The sequence below is a fragment of the Lepisosteus oculatus genome, chromosome 10, assembly GCF_040954835.1.
Source record: "Lepisosteus oculatus isolate fLepOcu1 chromosome 10, fLepOcu1.hap2, whole genome shotgun sequence".
NCBI classification, from domain to species: Eukaryota; Metazoa; Chordata; class Actinopteri; order Semionotiformes; family Lepisosteidae; genus Lepisosteus; species Lepisosteus oculatus.
In genome coordinates, this window is record NC_090705.1 from 4746342 (window position 1) to 4773215 (window position 26874).

Genomic DNA, 26874 nt, shown 5'->3' on the forward strand with positions numbered 1-26874 from the left:
CAGGTGCATACCTAAAGCCTCAACAATAATAAGCACGTCACCGGGTGTATCAGCCCTTAGATGACATAAAAAAAGTGACACGGACGGGATGCACTACGGAAGATTACATGAGCAACATATTTATTTATAAGATTAAACCAGTCACAGAATCACTTTTAAAAGTACAGCTCTTGGACCTTAATAAAGAAACTTCCACCGCACTTCATTTATAAAAGAAACACTCAGCATATTTACATATTTGCCTTAACCTATCTTGCCACAAAATAATTGGCAGCCAGAAAAACTACATACAAATACAACCGCATACAGATCCAATATAACACTGTAATTCAAATCTTCACTGAAAGGAGCATTTCTCATTTACAAGAGGGATAAGCAGACCCGCCTGTGATGAGCTCAAAGTCACAAAAACAGGACCAATTAGAATACGACAGATATATTAGTTTTGTAATTTGCTAAATAAATGCTGCTCGTTCAGAAATGTGTTAAAAGGAATAAAGGTGCATAATTTACAAACTAATTATTGAGCAGGCTATGCCTGAGTATGAATTAACCTCTTTCCTACTAGACCCAATGTTAAATGTGATTGATATGTACACACCTGCCCACAAACGCTTCTCTGACCAGACACCAGAAACACGCATTAATCATGTAAAAATCATTCAGGTAAATTTCCACTTCATCTCACTTCATTTACAAAAAAGTCTAAAAATAGCATTTGAAGCATAATAAAAATAGCTGAAAACACCTCTGTTTTTGCATAAAAGGACCAGAGAACTCTGATTTAGAGATAGCTAAAAGAATTAACACCATTACAAAACACGTACAGTATGTTTATTTTTCAGTAACAGACAGGTGAAAAGAATGAGAAACAATAAACAATTCCTCCAATAAAGAAGCCTAAATCTTCGCACATACTGTAAGAACAGACAAATAATGTAATCTGTGAGGACAGAACACCATCATTGTTCACACATATGATATAATTAGAAAAATACTTCAGCAACAGTATGGCGACACACATACGTGATATAAATCATAGCTTGTGACTGACGTTAATGTAATGTCCAATCACCTATGACTGAAGTACTGGAGTACTTAAAATGTCCTTGGGAAAACATTTATCTTATTTGCAATTAGATTTTTTGGTCAGTCTTATTTCAACTGGATTTCATCCTGTTATACTGGATAAACTGATGTATCACATCCAAATGTCAAATTTATATTTACTGAGCATGAAAACAAACTCATCACTATTTATGGATGGATGTTTTTAGAAAAATAAAATATACAAATGTTGGGTATTAAGATTATGATTGCTACATGGGCAATAAATCCTCTCAGTAGTAAGACAGTTGATTAGGCACAGCTGATGTGATTTAACCCGTTGAATGTCAAAGCTGGCAAATATCATGAAAGAAAAACAGAAGGCAATCTATATGCTATACTGTATCTTTGACTTTGTGCCATCTGTATGTATCGTGTGTAGTGGCCAGAGGAACTGGCCAGCAGTGAGGCCAAGTCCGCTTTGGCGATCGGTCAAGGTTTTCTGTAAATCACTGGGACAACGATGAGACAATGTACTGCAGAGGTGCAGAACGCAGTTTTTGTGAATAACAAACCAGTTGTTGGGGGGATCCAAGAGTAATGATCTGGGCTGAAGCCTCTAGTCAGTAAAGACTAACTTGTCAGCACAGCACCACACTGGCCTGTCCTGGTGCCTCACTTGGTGCTACATCTGCTTACCATCACACGACAAGATTCCAGCTGGACAACACACACTGCTTGTGTAACAACGGCTTTCTTGTCATATGGGGGATGTACAGTACATTACAATGTACATTGAACCAAGCCCCACTGAACATCTATGGAATACTCTGGGATGACATGTGGCATCTCAAGTATAGAAGCCACAGTCACGTGAACACAAAAACGTTTGTCCGAGCTAGAGGTATGGGGCAGATTACCACAAACATCCGCAACTTGGTGTGAAGCACGAACTATAGATGTACATCTTATACTGCTTCCAACAGTGGCAATACACATCACCAGCCTGTGACTTTCACAGTAGACACCCTGCGGATCAACTCTGTTGGTGACAAGTGATAATCAGCATGCTGAATTTTTCTACATCATGTCAGTTCAATAAAATGTCAGTGCACCTGCTATGACTTGTGCGTTTTTCTGAAAATGAATTTGTGGATTTGTTGCAGTTGCAGGCAATAGGTTTCAATTGGTGCTCCATATTTTTTTTCCTTATTGTTTCCTACTGTCTACACATCCGTTCCATAGATTTGTCACTTCGATGTGATATAAGAAACACACTGCAGGGTGATTCAGAAGTGCTAAAACAAGCACATTGAAAACTGCAGACCGAACTGTTGAAACAGGCTTCAAATTATGCACAAAGTCAATGTGAGCAGGCTTGCTGACAGTGATGAATCAGAAAAACCTGTCTGCACACTTCTATTCTCAGATAGTCAGAATGTGAAAAGAATAAATGAGATGATCTAAATGCTTCCTAATCCAGTGTTCTGTTAATGATCTAAACAAGTAGACATTTACAGAATAGTCCAAAAAAAATCTGATGTCTCCTGTGCACACAGTAAGCAAAAACAACCCAACACTCCTTCCCTTCAAATCTCGATGAAATGTAAGAATGCAGAATGTAAAAAGTATACCTCATTATAGACAGAGTGTTGTCTCAAAACAGTGAGAGGAAAAACAAAACATTAGAGCATTTCAGTGTCTTCCACCAGAAAAAGAAACGTGTATACATCTTTTTTTTAAATCTTTTTAAACAATGTTGATGCTTTTTTTTATTTACAGCTCATGATGTACCCTGTCCCAACCACCTCCTTGGCACATCATTGCATGAATAAGTGAACTTTTTTAACATAAACCTAAAAGATTCTTTCTGCGTATATACTGTCTAACAAATAATAAAGCAGGGCCCCTCATTCTTAAAAAATAACTTGTTCATGAATAAACTCTTCATTTCCCCTGCCTATGATTTTCACTCATTACTAGGAAATGCATATTATTGCTAGAGGTTAAATAGCTTATTCTCTGAATCAATTTAGTCAGCTTGATGACTTCTGTAGGGTACTGTACATAGACGTCTGTGCACTGCAGTGCTCAACAGGCCGGGTAAAAAGACTAAGAAAGCCTTTTCAGCACTGCATATGAATGATTTAAAACATTTTAAAATATGTAAAAAACGTAACTGACATGGTTTACCCTCCTTCACTGACATTTTTGTCCCTGTCATCTAGAAATGACCCGCCATCTAAAAATAGCATTAAATATTTATCAGTCAGGTTCGGAAACCTTGCACAGGATATATGCTGAAGAAAATTAAATCCCCACAACTTTTGACTTTTTGTTCTTTCTAAAAATAACTCACGAGTAGTCTAACCATGAACAAAAGGTGGAAAGGACAACTGCTATTCACCTGAAGCAGCAGCAGTATGCATAGCACCACAATAAATACTTCATTATTTTAAGCTGAAACTGAATATTCCTACATCTTCTGATTGATGTAGACTGCATTTCACTTCCCCTTCAGTTAAGTAAATTAAATAACAACTATACTCCCTGTAGAAAACAGCAAGCATTTTGTTCATCACCATTCTATCTGAAGGGAGTTACTGTAGTTCTTACTGTATATACAGGAAAGAATTACACGTATATACAAGGTACAAGCTTTTCTTCACTAGGCATTCTTTCGGTTTTGAACTATTCACATTTCAACTGTTTTGCGAGGTGGATTTTGTAGATGTGGTTCAGGTAGGAGGCTGCTATGTACTTTCTCTACTAGACAAACGTTTGACTGTTTTCCAATACTGAGGGCTAATTCATCCATTCAGTGTTTTGAGCGTGTATAATTTGAAATATTTTTTCCACCGTTTTGTTTTCTGGGCTGTAAACAAGGGCCTATGAAGATCTCTCTCTCAGTTCTGTAGAATCACTGTGCTCGGAGCAGTCACTTGTTTTCTGCGAACCCCCACCCCCTCACTGAGAACAGAGTATTGACTCCTTCTCCCTTTCCCGCACAGAGAGCAGAAACGTTGTGTACAATCTCCCCCAACCTACACTCAAGCTGCACCCCACAAGCTGAAAACATACAGAATACTCTACCGAGGATTTCCCTCCCTCCATCTTGAAAGCTTCTCAGGGACACCCCAACCACTAGACCATTTATGGAAGCTTTAATCCTTTTAATATTCTGCAGCCATGAGTTAACAATTACACCCAATGATAGCATACTGTATAGTAAAAATAAAAGCAATACTTTATTCACATTGCAGCACAGCTGATTTTTGTCCTGGAAATACAAATACTGTATCTAGGATACTATATGGACCAACGCACAACGGAGTGTTGTTGTGTCAGCGTGAACTGGCTGCTAAAGGAGCAAAGCAGAGGTCAACTCCATGCTGAGAAGTAGAAGGAAAAAGCACAATGATGAGCCCCCTTCGTTGTGGCTTCAAAGCGCAACAGTCAGCACTCCGTGTTTGTCTTCCTTTTGACTTTCCTGTGCGGGAAAACTTGTTCTTCAGCTATCAGATGTGCGAGCAGATATAAAAGACACTCATTTTCGTAACCACAAACTTGAAATGTTCGAGTGTACTGTAGATCCGCAGTGTTTACTGGCACAGGACTTTAATATCGGTTACAAGCACAGTACAGAAAGCACATACAGTAAATACCCAGGGGGCAAGCAATATAGTATGCTTTATTTTTCAGCAATATAGTATGCTTTATTCCATAAAATAGTAATCATATACTTAATGTGATTCTATATTTTCTCACCTGAAGAGCTAGAAATGACATCCACTCAGAATGTCACACCCTGTCCTCACAAAAATTCTGTTTCAGCATTTTAAGCATCTAATCTGATGAACAATTATGTGGTCTTCTTGTGTAAGTCACACCTACAGTACATTTCTTTCTCAGAATATCTATCTTGACCCAGGCTGCTGAGTTAGAAGAAAATTACTGTCATGTATATTCTATAACACATTCGGTCATCCCTTCTAAATGTTCCAAATTAGTTTTCTTATTAGAATAAAGAATTAACATTAAAATAATTAACATTAGCATTTGCTTTGGGCAGAACAGTGCAATGGACTTACGCCATCATACCTTCGACAATAAATTAAACGCAACTGCATTCCACTTTTTTCTACCAATATTGTATTAAAAAATCATAAAAGTGTTCCTGGGATCATTAGCAATAGCTTTATACTTCTGACTACTGAACAAACAGCCAGGCAACAGAGTAGGGTTACAATAAAATGATTATCAAGTGTTCTGGAGTTCACTAACATTTAATAAAATATTCCATCCATCCATTTTATAACCACATCGTGCAAACACAGAGTCACTGCGGGGCCAGAGCAACAGGCGCAAGGCAGGATACACCCTGGATGGCACACAAGACCCAAACGTCATGCAGACACCACCCCAGGTCCCAGGGCTCCAGAGCAGTGAGGCAGCAACGCTAAACACTGAGCCACTGTGCTGCCTTTAATAAAATAGCAAAAAATAAAACAGTAAAAAGGTGGGTAATCTTTTTTTTTAATTATAAGGCATGGAAATGCATAAAATGATTAGAAACAAATTGGTACATAAAATACCAGAATATAGTATACAGAGACACTGTGCTTAACTTCCGGAAATGCATTTAGGTTTGTTTCTAGTAAGTTATGTTTTACTTCGGGGAAACAGAAACCTTAAGAACGGCATTTTCTAGCAGTTGTTTTCCCCTGTATCCACAAAATGATACCACAACAGATTCAGTGCAACTCTCATTACCGTACTCTGAACTCATTAAACAAATATTTGATTTTAGTGGCTTCAGGCAAAGATTAGGAAAAATATTTTCCATATCAAGAAGGCTCTTCTGTTTGAGTGATCTCACTCTGTTCTGTGGATGGCGCCCGACAGAAGACCCAGCAGAACTATCGTAGAACAAACCTATTCAGTCTGACATCACCTGAAGAACATTTCCTGCTCCAAATTATTGTGTTATAAATCATTATTCCACTATCATAAGCATTAATAAAGGATGTCCCGAATGTACTCAGATGTAGTGCATCTTTAACTGTTATCATGTCACATACGTCCATAAAGACATAAGAAAGGTAACACACTAGAATAGGCCACTCAGCCCATCTAACCCATTTGATAATTAGCAGTTAATTGATCGCATTCAGCCATTACACGAAAGAAATCAGGGCGCCTGCTTCAATGACATGGCTGGGTAGTTCTACACTCCCACAACACTTTGGGTACAGACGTGCCTCCTTTTCCCGGTTTTAACTGCACTCCATATAGTTTCTGCGTGCCCCCTGGTTCGTGCTTCACTGTTCCTGCTGAAGAAATCCTACGGGATGACACTGTCAGTGCCTTTGAGGATCTGGATACTTGCATCAGGTTCTTATTGTAGTCTTCTCTGCCTCAGACTAAAAATGCTCATTTCATTCAGCCCGACAGTGAGGGGAAACGACATGGAGCGTAAACAAAAAAATCCCTATAACTGAAAAAAAAGAACATTTTGACAGTGGAGACAAAGAAGGGATGAAGATATCAATCCAGCTGAAACATTTTGTTTTTTCTTCTTTCTCCTTTCCAGCTCACTAGCTGATGCAGCTCCACACTCTATCCTCTACTGTTAAAATGAGTTGTCATAATGTACGTCTAATTTTGACCTTAACAGGCCTTGAATATATGCAATTAAATTCATAAGCTGGAAAAAGAAATACAGGCCTACACACCAAATGACACTTTTTGGTGTTTTAGTGTGCGTCATACGTACAGCAGTATTTCCGTCCATCCAATTAAATCTGGGAAGGTGATCTTATATAATTTCATATTCCAAGATGATTATATGCAGAGCAGTCACAACCTAAGATGACCATGTAAAATTTATATTTGATTTCTGTTGTGATGCATTTTTCTTATATAAGCAAAACCCATAATAAATCTTGAGGATTTCTAAGAAATCTGCACACCATAGTGTATATCTGTCTGTCCACTAGGAAATACAAAACTGTGTGAAGGTGCACAATCTGAAGACGCACTGCGGATTGCTGAAGGTGAGCCATCGTTCTGCTTTCAGAAGCCCAGCTGTGTGACTGTAGAGCCACAGGAGAAGAGTGATGAGCTCAGTGCTCGCAGGGCTAAAGAGAATATTTGGCAGGTTGAACTGCATGGCTTTGCGAACTCCAGTGAACAAGCATTTGATGAAGCTCAAATTATTACTCACTGGCTGGGCAGGAAGGCTCACTATATACTAATAAATCTTGCAATTGTTTTACTACATAAATTCCTGTCAGCACACAATTGTTAGGATACTATTTCCCCTTTTACCTCTCTATAATTTGTAGCTGCAGTTATGTTTTTAAGATCTGTGACTTCAATATGGAAACTATTTTTCTATTTTTTTGGTTAAAAAATAACTATTTTAAAGGGGCTACAACAGCAGTATTTAGGTTCTGCTGACCCATGCTTGTCTTCTTATTGAAACAACAGATAAGGTTGATTTTATTCTGCAGAGCAGGATCCAGATAGACCAGACAGGGCTGGTCAAACAATATGAACCGGACTGTGCTGTGCAAGTGGGACTAAGCCTCTTCCTATAGGATGTTATTAAGAAAAGTTAGTCCAGTGTGTGGCACTAGATAACCCTGTAATCTGAGCTACACCATGGGCTTGCTGCTGGCTTCTAAAACATTAAGGTAATGTTGAATAGAGTTACTGCAAAGTAACTAAAGTACCCTTTTACCTTGTGAAACATCTTTTGGATTTTGAACAAAATACAGGACTCCATGAGACATGATAAACGAATAAATTATTAGATTCTCTCCATCTAGATGCTCCATCTAGATGCTCTCCATCCCACACCTTATGCATATTTTAGAGAGGCATTTAAGGGCTCAGAAAAAAGAATTTAGAAAGCCTTTCATCACATCGTCTTCACGAGAGAAAATATACAGAGAGAAAAGATGTGGTATCCTGAATAATGAATGATTTATTATGAGTCTACAAAAATAGCCTCACGGTATAAAAAGAACGAGTAAAGTTAAAGGTTTTTTTATTGCTTTTAATTAAATTCAAAGGAGAAAAGCTAAATAGCCATCTACAGTGCTTTCACTTCAGGCAATAATATTTTAAGAACTTAATATCAGGCGAGTCAAATCCCTTGAAAAATCATATCATTTGCAGATAAGTATGAAGTCAAAGTAGAGCTGTGGAGCTCTATGAATCCCCAGAGGCTTATCCTCTCCAGCCAGTACACGTGTTTCTGTGTTTTGCTGTACAGTTCAGCAATTCACCTTAAAGCCAGACACTTTCATCTCAGCCTTTGTAGTGGCTGTCCACTTTTTGTGATCTGCAGCACACAAGACAGAATTCCATGGAGAGCAAAGAAGTAATTAGAAAGACTCTTGTAGTAATAATCACGATGATAATCAAGAGAAGAATAAAAATGGGTGCAGAGTTTCAGTTTCAAATAATATCCTGCCAGCAAACCTGGATGGTTACACTGAACTGCAAGTAATGGTTAAAAAGAGAAAAAAAAACTCTTTTTTTTTACCGATTTTTCTACTTTAAATATTATATACAGTAAATTAGCTTACCTCCCCATTTTCCAGAGCTTTCCACTGCCTTAACAGATCCTGAGGAAATTACTCTATCCGTCACCACACAATACCACATTTATCATGTGCATTTATGATTGAAACCTCCCCCTGGTGCAACAGTTTGGCCAGGACAGTACACAAAGCTGAGAAACGACATTCACAGAGCAGGGATTCAATTAATAATCAAAAAACAGTGACAAAGGAAAATTATTCATTTGCCTGGCACAGCACTGGCACCGTTTTCATTTGTCACGCTGATTTTAGATAGGCTACATTTTCCTGTTCTGCATGGAATATAGACATTTTAGCTGCGCTACCAATCCAAAGTTAATTAAGGACGTTCATTTTCAAAAGTCTTTCTGAATATGAATAAAAGGCATCAAAGGGAGAAGCTGTTACAGTCACCCAGCTGTTCTCTGTTATATTTCAACTCTTATCGTTTCCTAATTAAATGTAGCATAATATAGAACTGACTCTCGGGCAGCACACTCACTGTAATCTCTGCAGCCTGGGATTGAACTGACATCTCCTCTTTTGTCAGTACCTTCCTAGAACTCCCAGGGTTTAATTCAAGCTGCTGCGTGGTTCCACATATCTCCTAGCTGTACTGTATCTGAGGCAGGGTTACTGTGAGAACTACACACAAGGATTGAGAGGACGGGACAAAACAGGCCTCCAGGTCCAGCTCCTCATCTTAAATAGCCTATTCAATTACTGCACGCTAAGAATCCATAGGCCTTTCAGCGCTGAAACAAAACCCTCCCCAGCTATGACATTATTTGCATATGGAATAAAATAATTACAGTCTGTAACAATTATTCTACCCCATATCTTCTTCGAGTTGTTGTCGGGATTTAAATCCCTCAAAGGAAAAAAAAAACCTCATTACATTATCATCATCTATCATTATCGATTTAGCCCACACTACATTTATAAGACTTACTGAACTGTGAAAATGCACACGCTGAAAAACATATTATCAAATACAGGCATGATGCGAAAAATGTTAGACAGTCCCAAGGAACGAATCAGACAACAGTGTAACGGAACACGGTATCAACTCATTTTGAGCAGGTATTAATCAAGCTTGAGCAAATAATACTCAGAAGCTGACCGTGTGCTACTACTAACCTCTTTCCATTAAGGCTGAATAAAAAAGGAACAAAACAAAAATATAAGACAGGACATGCTTTATTACAAGGGTAACCTCACCCCACAAAAAAGAATTAAGCAAATCTGAACAGCAGGGATATCGACAAACAGATATTGTGCCAGATATATCGAAATTATGCTCATGACACGAAGATACCAGTGCAAAAGTAGGCAAATTGGGTGGCGAGGGAGCCAGAGCCTGTCTCGGAAAGCAGCGGGCACAGGGCAGCATCCACGCTGAACAGGGCGCCTCTGCCTCGCAGGGCAGACAGACAGACAGACGGACACGCGTACGCTCACACCGGGGCCGCTGGACTGCGGGAGGAGACTGGAGAGGCCGGAAGAAACCCACGCACGTGAAGGAGGCGGAGAACACACACACTCCACACGAACAGCGGCCCAGGTCCAAAACTGACCTCCAGGGTCCCAGCGCTGTGAGGCGGCCCTGCTGGCCCACCCTGCCACCTGTTCCAAATGGAATATTTAGCTCATAGAGAAAATGGTAGCATGGGTACCATCACAAGCACTCTATAGCCCAGTGTGGATCAAGGCAGCAGAGCACGACCGTTTAGAGGTTTATAGCTCTTACAGGTATTGGAAACTGTATACTAAATGCAAGACAAGCGCACATGGATGTTCTATATAGGACCCGAGAATTCAAATCTGAGGAAGACCTTGTTCCCACATTACCAGGAAACATCTTAACCCCATATCCAAACAGTATGTAAAGACTGGTTGCAGAGAACAAGGAAGCAAAGAACTGTCCCCCACGGTCACCAGAACTCACGACAGTCAGGCATCCGAGGGATAAACTAAGATCCAGGATGAAAGAAGTAACTTAAATCTAGGGACGGATTACCTGCAAGAGATACATAGGAGTACTTAAGCAGATGTGTGCAGGAATATATGGCAATATTTGATTTATGCAAATAGGGAAGCCCTGTCAAATTCCTAAAATACAAATACCATATCATCCACCCATTTTCTAACAGCTTCATCCATTTTGGGTCATAGGGGAGCAGGAGCCTATCCCAGAAGGCAACAGGCACAGGGTGGGGAATAACATGAACCATCAAGGAGGCTTCAGTTTGACCCAAAAATTTATTAGAAAACAGAAAATGCATTTTATTTTCAGCTTTCACAAATATATACCAAAGTCAAACAGATAAAAATAATTATGTCAATGCAATATAGTACGTACAATGCCAAGCACAATGAAATCTAAACCAACCTTTTTTCCAAGGTATGTCTTCATTTAGAATTTTTTTATAGCTTTTTCTTTGAAATATTCAAATATTGTACAGTATATTACAATATACAATAGACAAGGCAACACATGAATGACTGCTTCATTCGATTATGTGTACTGAAGCTTATAATTTTCAAGAATGAAAAACTAAGAAAGAAGCAATCTTGCTACAAATCACAGATTATCGGCTAGAACTTTTATGTTTTTCATTACAGGAGAAGTTATGAGATATAAGTAAGCCACAGAACACAATACAGAAAACCTTTAGCTCATACAAAGTCTGTGTACTAGAAATGAAAAAAAAAAAACCTTAGCTTGTCAAAGATATTGATTAATTTTCTTCCACAGCCTAACATAACTCAGTTTCAGGGTTTGAAACTGCTGATGGCCCAGAATCCAATCCGAAATTTAACACCCATCGCAGAGAAAAGATTGGGCTGTGTGTTAGGAAACCAGTCAAGTGAAGCATTAACAAAGCAGAGTGTGACACTGGATTCTGTAGGTCTTTAATTGGTTGCCTGACAAACTGTTTATTTAAGATCAGGGTCTATCTACTGCTATCTGTCCTTTTATTTCCAATCTCTCATACCAAACTGTTAAATAACAACCCTACAGAAGGACTGATAAATCAAAATACTAGTTCAAGTCATTGCTTCAAGCCATTTCCCAGCGAATTTCACTGGGAAATTCGCGGGGAAATTAAGAGATTCTATCAGGCTTTCTCTAGACATTAAAAAATCGTCCTTACCAAGTCAATAAGACTCTCCTGTATTCTGTTGAGAGTAGTCCGTAATCTGCTGCTGATCAGACCAAGTCCGGATGACTCATACTGCAGAAAAATAAAATTTTATTCCGTTTATAATTGCTAATGACACTTCTTTTTTCTGTAGTTATGATTGTTAGAATAAAAAACAATAAAGCTTCACTGGGAAATTTAGTATGGTTTGGATCTCTTTCCAAATTTATGAACAGTAATTGTCAGACATGTACTGTAGATGAATCCTGCCCTGTAATTCTTTTCAGAAATAGTACATTTGGTAAACTTGAAAGATTGTTTCAAAACTACTGTGCTGTATGTACGCAAAATATCAAACAGTTTTAGGCAACTATACAGTACATACATCAATGGCTGCTTACCAACTCATTTCTTATGAGTATGTGTATATATCTGTAAGAATAAATGTAACATATCCCAATAAAACAAATAGAGTATAGAGTAGCAACCACTGTTAAAGCGCAACCTGAGTTTAGACTGAGGTTAAGTAAAAATTAAGCATTTTCATGGTTGAAAAACACTTTTTTTTCAAATAATGTAATATAAAAAATCTGTTTTTTTACACACAGAGATACTTTTGATATTACTCATCTCCAAACCTATCACTAGGATCCTACAGAAAAAAAGAGCTGGTTCTATAGACAAATGGAAATAAGTTTCACACCTCACTTCTTCTAAATGAGCTGGAAATACTACTGGAGGGCTAAAGCAGGCAAGAAAAAGGATAAAAGGATAATAAAAGGATGGAACGCTGGGCTAAGGAAACCTCAGCATGAATATACACAGCAAACAGTATCTGACAAGTTACCACTCCTCCTCTAGCTAAGACTAAGAGGGCAAACCCCAGTGTCTTACCCAGCAGACCGGTGCCTGCTTAGCAATGCTCTGCTCCTTGCCAGGAACAGACACAGACGAACTAGGTATTTGCTTTGAAACACAAAAGAAAAACAAAAAAGGAGCAAGAAAAAGAAACAGAGAAAAAAGACTACAAAATCAGTATCCTGAAAAATCAAACACTTTACGGCGAGCAGAAATACCCTGCATACCTAGACTATACAAATACACATTTATCAAAAAAGTCCAGTCTCCATGCACAGCCTCCCCACCCTTCTTTTTCACATTCTGGTTAGATATAGGCAATAAGTGATGAGCCAGGAAATGAGAGGCTTTGCAAAAATTCCTTGAAGGTTATTTGCAAATTTACTAAGCTGAAAAAGATGGAGAAAAGATCTGCCATGCACATTTAGCAAACAAAATCAATCTCTCTAAGTATGGTAGACGTAAATGATCATCTTGGGGACAATAAAAACAAAACGTCTGCTAATTCACTGCATTGTTGACTTGTCTGTTTCAAGTAAGAACATCCATTACTTATGACAACTAAAGCTTAATTTGTTCTTAATTGTCTCTTGGGTTAGGTTAAGTATTTTCCCAGTGGTAAACACAGGGAATCTATTTCATTGTCCAGACTTTACTGAAACATATCCAGAAAGTTACTTCTTCATTCTGCAGTTTGTATACCTTACACACTGGTGTAGCTTCAGTATAAAAGTAATGACATTATCATAGCATTATACAGTATAATGTAAACTATATTTTTCTATAAGCAGTTTCTTAAGCAAATTAGTTTCATATAACCTCACAATTTTATGATGTTCTTCCTCCAGGGGAAACTGAGGGCTTATTCTTCAAGGAAGCATAAGTCTTTAAGGTTTAAACTTATAAAGAAATAAAGTGTTCCTAAATTAACACATTTAGTTGTATAACAAAGGCTAATTTCACTGGCTAATTTCAAGGCTAATGTGGGCTTGCACATACAAGCCCACATAAAAAAAAACACTTGAAACGAAGCATTAAAATTATAAACTTTATTGGATTACATTCAAATATAGTGTGCCTAACCAATACTTTTCAGACAGTTCCTGTTAAGCTACTGAAGTGCTAAAGTCAGTCAAACCGACAAACACAACAAAGCTGTCTCATCACTGATCCTTCCACTGTGGGATAATGAGCACAGCTTCAAGCAATTATATTATAGTTTCTTTAGCACTGAAATCAATTTGACATAGTTCATTACTGGCTCTCTACGGTCTATTATAAACTTGCTTGTAGAGAGAAGGTTTTTTTTTAATATTTCTTGGTGATTTTGCACTTTATGTCCCTTAGGAATTTTGGAAACATGTCAGTAAAATTACATGCCCACTAACTAATTGCACTGCAGGGTCTACAATCTATTGCCGAAACCCACTTACAACCCAGCATAAACCACAGAGCTGCCTCTGCCTGAAATGTGCAGGTTTTGAGATAGTTATATAAGTAAACTATGTATTCATGCACACAGTTATACAGTACATACATACAGTACTGTACCACAGTGTGGTATGAAGTTTAGAAAAGCATTTAAAATGTCAGCTTGATTATAAAACGCTAATCGTGTATTTGTCAAACTCAAGGATTGAAGAATTTCACTTACCATATCGTTACGGCCAAAAAATGTGTAGACTGCATACAAATAATAGTCAAATAACTGAGACATGCAGTGGATTACATCAAAGGCTATGGGCTTCAGGATGTTCATCATCTGCATGTACTTCCCTGCAGAAGTAAAATATAAGAACAGAGAGATCACCTTGTGAAGAGTGACTTCTTGAAAAGGATTAGAACATAAGAAAGGTTACAAACAAGAGACCATTTCTTCCATCTAGCCAACATGGCTGAGGAGCTTGTTCCACACTCCCACCACCCTTTGCAGACAAAGTGACTCTGGTTCTCAGTTTTAAATGCACATTCAATTTCAAAAAGCAGTTAGATCCCTAAGTCTCTTAAGACTCGAGGTCATTCCCTTTCTTATCCTTAAGTTACTTCAGCGTAGGTTTGACCCTGCGGTTTGGGTCCCTGCCATGTCGGAAGGTGAAAAAAGTTTTCCCTGTTTAAGGTCTAAAGCAGGATTTTCCAAATGATCCCTGTATTTTGCTCCATCTATGCTCCCAATAGTCTGGACAAGACTCCGAGTCCCTGCTGATGAGAAGCAGAGCTATAACATAATGCTGCCACCAGCACGCTTGACAGTAGGGATGGTGCTGACTGTGTGATGCACTGGGTTAGGTTTGTTTCAGATGTAACTCCGCATTTAAACCAAAATGCTGTCTTGTCTGATCAAAAACCCTTTTACTACGTCTGCAGTATCAATAAGTTGATTTGTTGTCATCCCCTTGCTGGTTTTGAGGCTTTTTTCCTTCTAAGTTCCAATCAAGCCAGTTTTTGGACTGACTGGGATATTGTTGACCCATTGAAATTGTCTCCCATCTGAATAAGCCAAAGTCTGTAACTTGAAAAGTCACCTTATGTCCTCACAGCGGCATCCCTAACCTTAACTAGTTAGCTCCTTGCCTGACAGTGCAGTTCAGAGAGAGATCTAAGAAGTGACTGGAGATTAATTAAGGTTTGCCACAGCAAAGAATCTGGAGACTTAGCCAACCTTTTCATTATTTTCATATTATCTATTTGTTTCTTTATGTTTTATGCTTTAAAGGTGTAGAACTCATTGTGTGCTTAATAATTTAATATTCTTTTTTCTAAAGCGGTTTTTATGCACCAGTCGAAAACCTTAAGAAGGAAAATAATACTTGCTGAAAATGAAGAAAAATGCATTTCTGTTGAAAACTCTCAACCTGTTTAAATACAGTACATAAAGCATTTAAAACACTTTAAATTTTGCTTATAGTGGTAGAATTAAGCGGCTAATTTACTTTCTGGCAAAGTATATATTAAGTTTCTTTTTGAAATATTTGAAAATACTCTTAGGAAAAGTATTTATGCCAATGATCATAAGATATTTATAGCGTATGCATTGTGTAGTGGATAACCAAATTGAGTGGAATGTAATACAAACCAGGATGTGCAGTGGAAAATGAAATTAACTTCTGCACATCTTATTAAGATTGATGACTGGGAAATCAATCCAGGTTATACTTTGCTGAATCAAAGGATTTTTTGAGCTCCAGTCTGCAAGCTGCAGCGCAATTTAATCAGATGCGTTAGGTTTATTTTGTGTAAAGAGGGGTAAAATGTAAATCTAACCTTATAAAAGTATGGAAAAAAATTTCTTTATGCACGCTTAACTCAAATAGTCACCATTCTTTTAATCTGGTGCACGCAGTCAGTCCGACACTTTGGTGGAACTACAAAAACGTTTTTGTGCTCTTCGCTTGAAACAGTGCTACGTACTAATTCATTTGGTTAAATATATAACAAATAGTGTAATATATTACAGTGTAATTTTACACAGATGGTGATAGAATAGGTGTCTTAAACCGACAGCCTAGCCACGTTTAAATCGATTTCCTGAGACCCTTAGATCAATACGCTACTAAGCAACTAAATGTCCTAGATGAGTCACATGGCCTCCTCTCATTAGCAATCGTTACAGTCTAGTGTTCTTATGTTTTTAAGGGCCTCAACTAAACTCTAAGATATTATGTAAAATATCATTACCTACAGTACTTGGTCAACATATCAACTTGTTGTCACTGTAATTAAATCCTAAAATTGTAGTCTGTGCTATAAAAATTCTCCCACGCACAAATGTCTTCTGGCAATGTGCCTAAGCTCAAATGCTCTGTGTGTGACCAATATACTGTACATAACTTCTACTGAGGCACAGTCCACTGTAAAAATATTTCTTGATAAACACAAAACCTTTGCATTGCAGCATCAGAACAAAAAGTTGTTTTTGTTTTGAGAAATAATATTTCAACATTATATTTCAAAAGCAATCATGTATCTTGAGGCCCTGGGTTCAATTCTGGACTTGAGGTGCTTCTGTGTGGAGTCTGTATGTTCTCCGTGTGTTTGCATGGGTTTCCTCCAGGTGCTCCAGTTTCCTCCCACATACTAGTAGGTTAATTGACATCTGCAAAACTGGCCCTGGTGTGAGTGTGTGTGCATGTCTGTGTGCGCTCCGCAATGGACCAGCATCTTGTCCAGGGGTATCCCGTCTTGCACCTCATGCTTTTAACCATGACCCTGATTTGAATAAGAAGTGATTGAAAGTGATGCGATGATCTTCAGTATTAGAATTTATGATCTTGGTCACAAACTAACGATTTACTGCACCGCAGGTGCAAGATGCAACCTTTATTTTTATGCAATTAAATAATGAATTGCAAAATGAAACTACCTGATTTTGTAACTTAGAGACAGGGGCATTACAATTAGCAGGCATCCTGATCTGTAGGTAATGCTATATAAACTAAATGAGACATTCAAATCAACAAATTCAGCAGTCCACACAGACTTAATTCACCTTCTAGGATGAATCTGAGTTCCTCAAACATGGAAAAGATATATTTAACATTTTAAAGGAATTCATTCAAATATGTTTTAAACAGTTTTGTCTTTCTAACACTACAGACGCCATGCTCTTAAACAAAAATAAAGCAAAAATCGTGTCTGTATTCACTCACTAATACCATTTTTAAAAAGAGGAACATCTCTCTTTCAGACTGTTCGTTCTCATAACTGTATGTGATTTGTCCAAACTGATATGAGAAAGTCTACATTAGTTGAAACCCCTGGGTCAAGTGACTATCTTGGCAAGCTTAATTTGGGGTTATGTACCATCTCCAATAAAAAGCTAATAAATATGACTAATATTTTAGTCTTTAGTTCTAATTGGAGAAACTGCAGAATGTACAGTATTTCTGAAACAATATACAAAAGGTCTTCCCAAATGATCTCCATCTTTATCGAACATGCATAGTATTGTGCAAAACGATCAAAATGAGAACAGATTGCAATTCAATTGAATTCAGTCAAATCACGACAAATACACTTTTCACACAGTCCCTTCCAATATTATTCAGTCACATTTTCACATTCAGAGGCTTTAAAGCTGGCAGTCATGACACATTTCAGAAAATGTCAGACAATTCAGACCTTCCAAGCACATCAGTGATAAGGTTTTTGAAAAGCACACATCAGGAGAAAGGCACCAAAATACTGAAGTTTCTGTGAGCACAGTTTACACTATTGCAAGATACTGTATATAGTGTAATTTTAAACACATTGTAGTTGTAGTTCACATGCATTATTCTACCAGCCAGACTAGGGTGTATTATGGAGATAATCACTATACAGTATATCTCCCTTTACTTGGGAAATGCAAAAGATTATACATCAAGCAAAGAGGTGTGATCTTGTCTTAAAGAAAAAGAAAAAATACTTATAAAAGTTTTTAAGCTATGAAGAATCACAAACAAATTTGAAACGGGTAATGCATGACCACCTATATTAATTATGTCATTTATTCTGATATAAATTCTATTAATCTTAATAAAAGAAGTAAATATCACGGGGTAAGAACTATGCTGAAAAGCATGCATGTCCCATTCATCACACTGTTGTCAACGGCTGTAAGATGCAGCGTGCTTGACATCTACGACCCAAATTCATATTGGCAGAATACACTGTATCATGCGTATAGTGTTACATCACTTCCTAGATAATAGTGACAAATATAAAAGAACTACATTAAAAGAAGAGTGAAAAATGTCATTGATTAACATAAAAGGTATTAAACTTTTCAAAATGGAAATGACCCGGTCTTTTGAAAGAATGCATCATAAATAGACAATGAATAACACCCTGGTGTACAATTTTACTGACATATTAAAGAGGAAGCAATAACTGTAAATTCAGAATATCGGAAGTGATGCACTTTAAATATTCGGTTTATTCCACTGACTTTTAGTCCTCTAGGATGAGGCCGGTGTCTTTTTGAATATGTCTTTACAAAAACATAAATTAATCTCGACTCAAAAGCAATATCAAGGGGAAAAATGTAAATTACACTTGGAATTTCATTCCCACTTGTGTTTAACCTATATCATTTACTGTACCTGAACAAAAGTATTTAAAGCAGGATATCATGAAAATTAATTCTCATTTAAAAAAAAAAACAATTATTTTGTTAATTGATTGATAAAGACCTTGTGTCTGATGCTCAGTCACTTTCGACACCTTTTCCTTGAATTTCAGAACTCTGTTACTCACCAACAAGCCTGATTACATTCAAGGTAGTGTTCGTCAAGATGGGTACATTCACCTTATTAAGGCTGTAGTCTGACTTCTTCCTGCTCTTTAGGGTATCTCGAGACATACTAATTATAAGAGCAGAAACATAATTAGAGTAGGGCAAAGACAAGGCCAGTGACACCTCACTAGCAGACAATCCATGAGCTGGTTTAACAGTCAAAGGCACAGGGCAAAAAACCATGAGCATTAGCCAAGTTCAATTCAACTCTTTCATTATTACCAAGCCTTTCACTTCCTTAAGTTTTTCAATTTTTAAGCACACATCAGTCAGAACAATGACCCATAGAAAGAATCAAAAATACAAAAACCCAGTCAGTTGTAAACCTATTACAAGATGATTAGACGAAAAAACCTAAAGATATTCATGCCATCGAGTTTGTGAAATAAAAGGGATGTAAAAGAAATTCAAAAGCTTGAGAAGGCAAGAGTGTTTTGTGTCATTGGATAAAGCAATGATGCAGCAGTGTGGTCATTTAGACCCACAGTTACAGAACGTTACTCCCTTCTGGATTTACAATGGAAATGTTTTAAATTAATTTCACACAACAGCACGATGTCTATTGCACTGAAGTATATAACAGTGCCATAATAGGTAACTTGCAAGCCTGAGAAATCTTCCATCTTAAGTTTCTGAGATACTGCATTTATTTCTTTCAATTAAACCCTGTGCACAGGAACAGTTTTGAAGCCTCCCTTCTCTTCTTTGTTTTGCAGGCAAAAAAAGTTAAACTATTATTTTTCAGTGGATTTCATCTGGATTGTATATATTTTTTGAAGACCACAAAGGGCTGTTCCTCTCAACTAAAATGTATGTGTGTGTTTTTTTCTTCCTTTTGTATAAATAGTAGTAGACATGCAGAGCACGTTCTTTTGTAAATCGGAACGAACACCTCACTAATAACTCTGAATATTACTATTGATCAGCTCAAAGTTTCAGAAAGATGTGAGGAAATTAATACAGATCAATCAGATACACTATGTTGTTTCTATATTTCTCCCCCTCCTATGAACTTGATCTTGTAGAATCAGCATGACGGTGACACAGTGGCTAAGGTGCTCAAACTAACACTCTGACCTTTCCAGTACCCTGAACGTGAATAAATTCACGTTCCTTAATAAGACCTTAATAAATTGCTGCATAAATATCCTGATAGCACAGGGGATAGTAAATTGCACAGGGGATAGTAAATAAGCACAAAAATGCTCCAAGAGACAATTTTGACTGAATGGTCAGCAACAGATATGTTGCGAAAACTGCTAAATGTGTGTGCCCAGTTATGACTGTCTACCAAGAGGGGCATTTTCGTGTATGACATAAAATAATAGAAAAACATGCCCTTGGCTACATTTATTTGAGTAAAGTTCAATGAAGTTTTGTTTAAATGAAACACATCCGCCAGCTTCCATAGCTGTATTTCAGTAAGAATGCCCAAGAGCCCTTACAATTTTGACTGCCAGTGAGTGTTTAGGGATGAGTGTTCTTCTAATCTAAAATTAATGAAGGAGATTCTACAGAGAGCTACAGTCAAAAAAATAAGACAGAAAGATGTATTTTTTCTGTTTTGATCCCCCAGAGAACACAAACTAAAAAAAACCCAGCAGAGTGAACTTATTTGTACCTTTTCACAGGAATGTCTCCTGTCTGCTCATCCACATAGTCCCTCTTGAGCTCTTCAGGCACATCACTGTCACTGTCGTAATCCTGGCAGACACCCTTCTCCAGTTCATCAGATTCATACTGGGGACACAGTCATTAAAATAAGCCTCAGGTCTGCTACTGACGTCTGTCTTAAAAGGACAAGTAACCTGCTATGGTCTTTCTTTCAAGTTTAATGAATCCAAACAATCCCTTTCATTACCGGGTAACAGTCTGCACTTCAGAAAAAGATCCATATATTCAGGAAGTGCTGAATAACAAACTGGCGTGACCGTTGCTCCCTGAGAGAAATGCTTCACCCTCAAACAGTATATGCCAGCTTATTGAACAGTATTTGTGTAGAGAAGAAAGTTAGTTACAGATATGAGGCTGGGTTACAAGCAAATGCCAGCTCTAAATCAAATAACATTCTTCGTGAAATCTAAGTTGTTATTATAAACACATCACATGAAAGAAGTAAAACTCTGACAGGTATACCAAAAAGGAATTTGAAATACAAATGTAAATTAAAAATTGAATTCTTAGATCATATAAATGTAAAAATTATCAGAGCTTAACACAGGCAGTGTATGTCATTTTTAGCATGGTTTATATTTCTATATACTGTATACATAGTCTCCTACCATTTTGCAATGGTAATCTATTAACATTTTTTTAGGGGAAAATTAATCATTAATTATTCTATACTTACATTACTACAATTAATGTTAAATTCAAGGATAAGAAAATCTGCATATTAACTCCAGCTAACCATTTGGTAAAAAAAAAGTTATGACACTAAACTAATAGTTGTGGTGATAATAAACAATTTCACTTCTGTAAATCATAGGGTCTGACTTAATTAAATCTTGTATTTACAATTGCATGTGCTCAATAATTCACTGCATGACTAATGGTGTGTGCTGGGGGAACACCAAAAATAAATTGATATTTGTTTAACCTACTGACCAGCTGAATAACACCAAAAATAACTTTCTGCTCAATAAGTAACAAAGCTTTTAAAAACTAATGTGTGCAAAAAGATTTTGAAAATGAAGCTTTCACAGGCAGGTATGTATTAATGTACAGTAGAACGTAATATTGAACCTCGGGGTGTTTCTGCATTTCCAGTGTAGTGTCCCTGTTGACCCACCAATGAACCAATTACTTTACTAAGGAAAACGTGTCATAAAGAACACACTCAACACTTCCTTGTTTCCTCAATACGAAAAAGTGGATCGACTCTGAGACATGATTTTCCCTAAAGCTTATAAAAAGCTGATGAACCTTTTATTGCACATGAATGATGTGCAGTGAAATATAACACGCTTTGTTCCATGAATAATTCCAGACAGTCACATGTAGCAGATGCACTGCCATGACTTGAAAGGCCTTCCTGTACAAACACGAAAGCCCACTTTCCAGCCAGCAACATATACAAGTAGAGCTTGCCATACCCCATTAGAAGCCAGGACATCTTCAGTTTCATCGTCTTTGTTGTCTATCTGCATCTCAAATGGGTTTCCCCCATTGTGGTACTGTTCAAACAGGGACAGTTCTGTGGCACAGGGAGTGCTGGCCTGTTTGCTGGGCGACACTGAAGGAGATCTCGACTGTCCCAGAAATTTGAATTCCTAAGAGCAACATGCGAGACAAGCAAGCATGGAAGAATTATCTTTTACAATAATATTTTTTTTCTAAAATGAATCATATTATGAGTTGTGACCCATATATCACATCTGGAATACAGGTGTTTGTAGACTCACCTCCATGGCAATCTATAACTGTAATAACAAAAACATAACAGGCGTACTAAATATTCTGACACCATTTTTCCACTTTAGCCTTTCAGAATGGATTAGATACAAATATTATAGTTATGAATTGTGTATGGAGCAAAAAAAAAAACATTGGATATTTTGAAAGATGTTAAAATGCTGTTGTTTGAATTTGACCAAAAGCGTGTCCAGATCTTATAATGCCAAAGAAACCAATGGAAAAAGTCAAATGATGGAAAGAAAATAATGAGTTATGTCTAGTAGAAACAACAGAATAGACTGCTTCATTCCAGGACTGATGAGTAAACAGCTGAAGCATTAAATTGACACAAAAATACAAGATGCAATATTTGGCTTTTATGCCTTCAATAAATAGGCAAAAAAACGAAATATTCTGATTTTTACGAACTGTGTACACATATAAATATAAAACGTATGTAAATAAACCATGTGGTAAGAAGACCTGCATTGAGTGATTCTGGCTAAGGTACAGTAAGATGTTAAGGATTTTTCACTGACAAATGACAACTAAAAGAGAAATAAATATCTGGTGAGAAATACTTGGATTTTAAGTGCACATTAAACTGTGTCGAGGCACATTAATAAAATGTTTGAGTTTTTTTTAAAACAAACATAATTAAAACTTGCTGAGGTGCTTTTAATCGTAAAGCAAATGACTGAATGGTTTAAATATGATCACTGCACAATACACAGCTTTGTTTTGGAAATCAAGATCCAATGTTTGCCTTTAAGTATTTCCTGCTGCTTAGACCTTTTAAATTGTATTGACTATGTGAAACAAAACAGTTTGTGAAGTTAAAATCCAATTTCTAACACAACTGTACAAAATACCTACAGTCTTTTAAAAAGATCCTGGAGAAAAAGAAGTGAGACTAGAAGTCCTTCAGGCTAATACATGACATTAAGGTTTTTTCACCTAGACATGTTAAATGATTTTGTAAACTCCCAAAAACATAATTCCCCATGCGTTTAGACAAAAATTAAATAGAGAAATGTGTGAAAGCGAAATGCTTTTCTTCCCCGTTCCCAATATTTCTAAAATAATTCCCCCTTCTCCAAAGACTTTTTTTTTGTTTTACTACCACTGAATTTTGTGTTTTATTTTATTCAATATTGTTGCAGGCTGAGATAGGTGACAATGGAGGGGTCCCTAAGAATTTAGACACAGGGGGTAACACCTACTGTAACTATAGGTTCTATATTTCCACCTTCTAGAAGCTTCAAACCAAGGGATGTTTACTTACTGTAGGTGTGCTGGGTCTAAGAAACACAGATCAAAAAAATCTTCTGCTTTACTTTAGTTAATTAAGTTCTCGGTAAATGATTATGTGCCAATTAACAGTCCAGAAATATACTATATAAGATCAGATCAAGACCGAGAAAAGAGGAAGGAAAGAGGGAAAATGAGACCAGACTACAAGAGAGAGAGGACACTGGAGAAGATGGAGCCTGAAGCTTGTTCCAGGTGAGAGTCCCTTCTTCTTGATCATCCCTGAAACCTCAGTGTATCACTGCCACTTTAATAAAAAAACAGCCCTCTTTGAAGACAAGGCCAGGGAAGGGTTCTTCAAATTAGCAGATACAGAAAAAGACACCAGCTCACAGAGACCCAACTGATTAACTTTTGTATGTAAATTCCACGTTTATAACGGTCAAGTTTAAATGCCAAGGAGTGTAAGTGAGGTGGTTTTCCTTGTCCCAGGAGACAAATAGTTCCCTCACACGTGTGGTGCACCAGATTAATACGATTCATATTTCTACTTACGTGAAGCTGTATAATGTTGAAGTTTGACTTAACAGGGCAAACCTCCCAGACTTCATTTTCCAAAAACATTCTCAGCTCCTCAAGCCGGGTTCTAAAGGGAAAAGAGTAAATATTAAAGACTGGAGTCAACATTTGACTGGGCTTTAAGCAATTAGTGACCTCATGACATACACTTTTGAGAGTTCTCCCATGTGATATTGCTTTTTTAATGTTTCGGTGTATTTATTTCATCTGCTGGATTCAGAGGTTTCACCAACTTAAAAACAGTGAGCTGCTAACTCATTTTCAACAAAAAGCCTGCAGGGCGCAATACTGTTTTGTCAAAATGTGCTGAAGCAAGATGCATGGCTACACAGCCTACAGTATTAATGTTACTGACAGGCAATTGGTTTAAGGATATCACCCCACAACTTAAAATTCAAAACTAATTTGAAAATTATGCATGGAAAATGAACAGACTTATGCAGAGAACTTTTTATACTGCTGACAATGAAAACAGAAAATAATTTGCTGGCAAACAAGTCTGAATATTTGGCCATCCAGCAATAAATACCACTCTGACCCTCTGTGTCTGCACTCTGGAAAACAACCTAGACTGCTATGAAAACTAAAGACGTAGTGGAAGTAATGGATGTGAAATTTGCAGTTGACAGGTGTCTTAACGTTTTTGAATATTAATTTGTGTGAGGCAGCAACAGTATCTGTTGGTCAAAGATGCTGCCTGAACAACAACAAAGTAAATTTAAGGATTTTTTTCCACACAACACTTGCAATGTGCAATGTAAGGAAATGTTGTAGGCAAAACATACAATCAGAGATTCATTTGACTTTACAAGAACCCCCAAAGTAAATCAGATTTCACAAATTATTAAAAAGTAGTAAAGCACTTTTTGTCACAATGTATTCTTAAGATGGTGAGATATATTCTTAATTGATGCAAATCAAATCAACAATGTCTTAAAGAAAACAGGAGGATAGAATAGAGTTTCTCAGAACAATAATCATGACAAGTTTTATTCCCCAACTACCTGAATAATTTCACCAAAGAACTACAGTACATCGCTTTTAGAGTATAAGCAAAAATGACAAATGCGTTCCTTAACGAAGCTTTGATACCATTACTAAAATGAAAACCATTCCTAATGTAATTTATCTGAAAATACTCAACCATTGTCTAAATAACCATCTTTTGAACAGCCAAAAGAAATGGATCCCAATACCTTAACAACTCCTCCAAAGTTAATGGTCTAAAAAACACAATCCCTTTACTCCCCACTATTTCCTACCTCATTTTTAACACCGCATTTTAGAAAAATACAGAAAGTCCTGCTATTTGTCTTTTTACTGCAGTTGTTTTCTTTCTCAATTTGCATTTCACAATATGAATAAAACTGTATTATCAGTATTTTCAATGCATGCCCCTTCCTGTTTTTTTTAAACCCTGGTATTGAATTTTCATTTATTTAAAAAAATCCATATTGGAAATGAATTTAAAAAGGAACAAAACCTGTGCAAATATCACACATTATTTTTGAAAGGTTACAGAGTTAAAAAAGATTGTTCAGTTCAATGCATACATGCTGTTGCATTTGTCAAATGCAGTATAGATCCCCTTATCTCATCAGGAGTCCTGCATAAATACAGTGTAATAGTTCTGTATGAAAAACTGAATCAACTGCTGTTGTTCTGTGATGAATCATCAATACCAGTGAAATGGAGGAACGTGATTTTTTTCTGTCTGAGTATTGCATGTATTGTTGACTTTGGACTGGTAGTTTAGGTATCTTCTTCCCAGTACCCTCTCTTAAAAAAAATCTGCCAGTTTTGGCTCAAAATTTCAGTGAACCAGTATTTTCTTATTCTCAAAACCCATAGCACTGTCAGAAAAGCCACTTCAAAACACAGTACCAAATACTCTAGCCCTAGTAGAAACTTCTTCCATTCCAGTTCACACCAATTTATTCTATGATTTCAAATGAACTGGACATGGAACCTTTTTTTTTTTACTTTGGCACAGTTAAATTTAAAACCTATTAAGTAACCAATCTCTCAGTTCCGTGACCTCTGCCCATTCAGAGGGAACAACTCTTTGCCATTGTTATGGCTCAAAGTGTAAAACATAAATCGCTCACCATATCTGACAGCTCTGCTTGCACAGATTGAAGCATTCTGTCTCTCTAAAAGACGTGCCTTAACCAATTAGGCCTTTAGTTGCATTTCTACTGCTTTCCTCTCCATAATATTCTTTCACTTTCAAATGTGCTTCATTTGGCATAATCTGAATAATCTAGACCTGGATCAGAGCTGACATTCTATTTTAACACCAGCTGCCAAGTTTAACTTTAATGTTTAATGATGGGTCACTGCTCAAGAAGTGCATTGTTTTGTGCCCTCCTCAATTTAATGTTATTTCCAGCATAGGAGGAACCAAGACATTTATTCTTTCAAGCCTGACATCTATGTTATGACTACAAACTATACTTCCAGAACTCATCGAAGTTGTTGTGTTGCATAATGCAGCTCCTGCTGTGAAAACTGCACCTCTCACAGTGAGAAGTGAGAGTAAATGTGTGTACATTGTACTATTTCTAAACAAAAAAAAAACTAATAAAAAACCTGGCAACACATACACACTGCTAATCATGTCAGCAATAATTTGAAATGACTCATGTTTAATATGTTGTGTGCGCAATGACTAATTCAAGATAAGGTTTTCATTCTAATAAACTTCATTTGTCTTCTCCAGGGAACTGTC

General features: G+C 37.0%; 1 protein-coding gene across 3 annotated transcripts in view; it reads right to left on the reverse strand.

Moving 5' to 3' along the window:
• Positions 1-26874, reverse strand: part of vps50 (VPS50 EARP/GARPII complex subunit) — a 131035-nt gene that overhangs the window by 22764 nt on the left and 81397 nt on the right. Inside the window, exons 17-23 of one of the 3 annotated variants that reach the window (XM_069194766.1) lie at positions 24120-24210; positions 22013-22189; positions 20539-20657; positions 18878-18984; positions 14298-14419; positions 12680-12751; positions 11798-11878 (exon numbers count right to left, since the gene is read on the reverse strand). In XM_069194766.1, coding sequence (XP_069050867.1) covers positions 11798-11878; positions 12680-12751; positions 14298-14419; positions 18878-18984; positions 20539-20657; positions 22013-22189; positions 24120-24210 — 769 coding nt within the window. The remainder of the gene's footprint in view (positions 1-11797; positions 11879-12679; positions 12752-14297; positions 14420-18877; positions 18985-20538; positions 20658-22012; positions 22190-24119; positions 24211-26874) is intronic. The other 2 variants (XM_069194767.1, XM_069194768.1) reach the window with 2 other exon arrangements.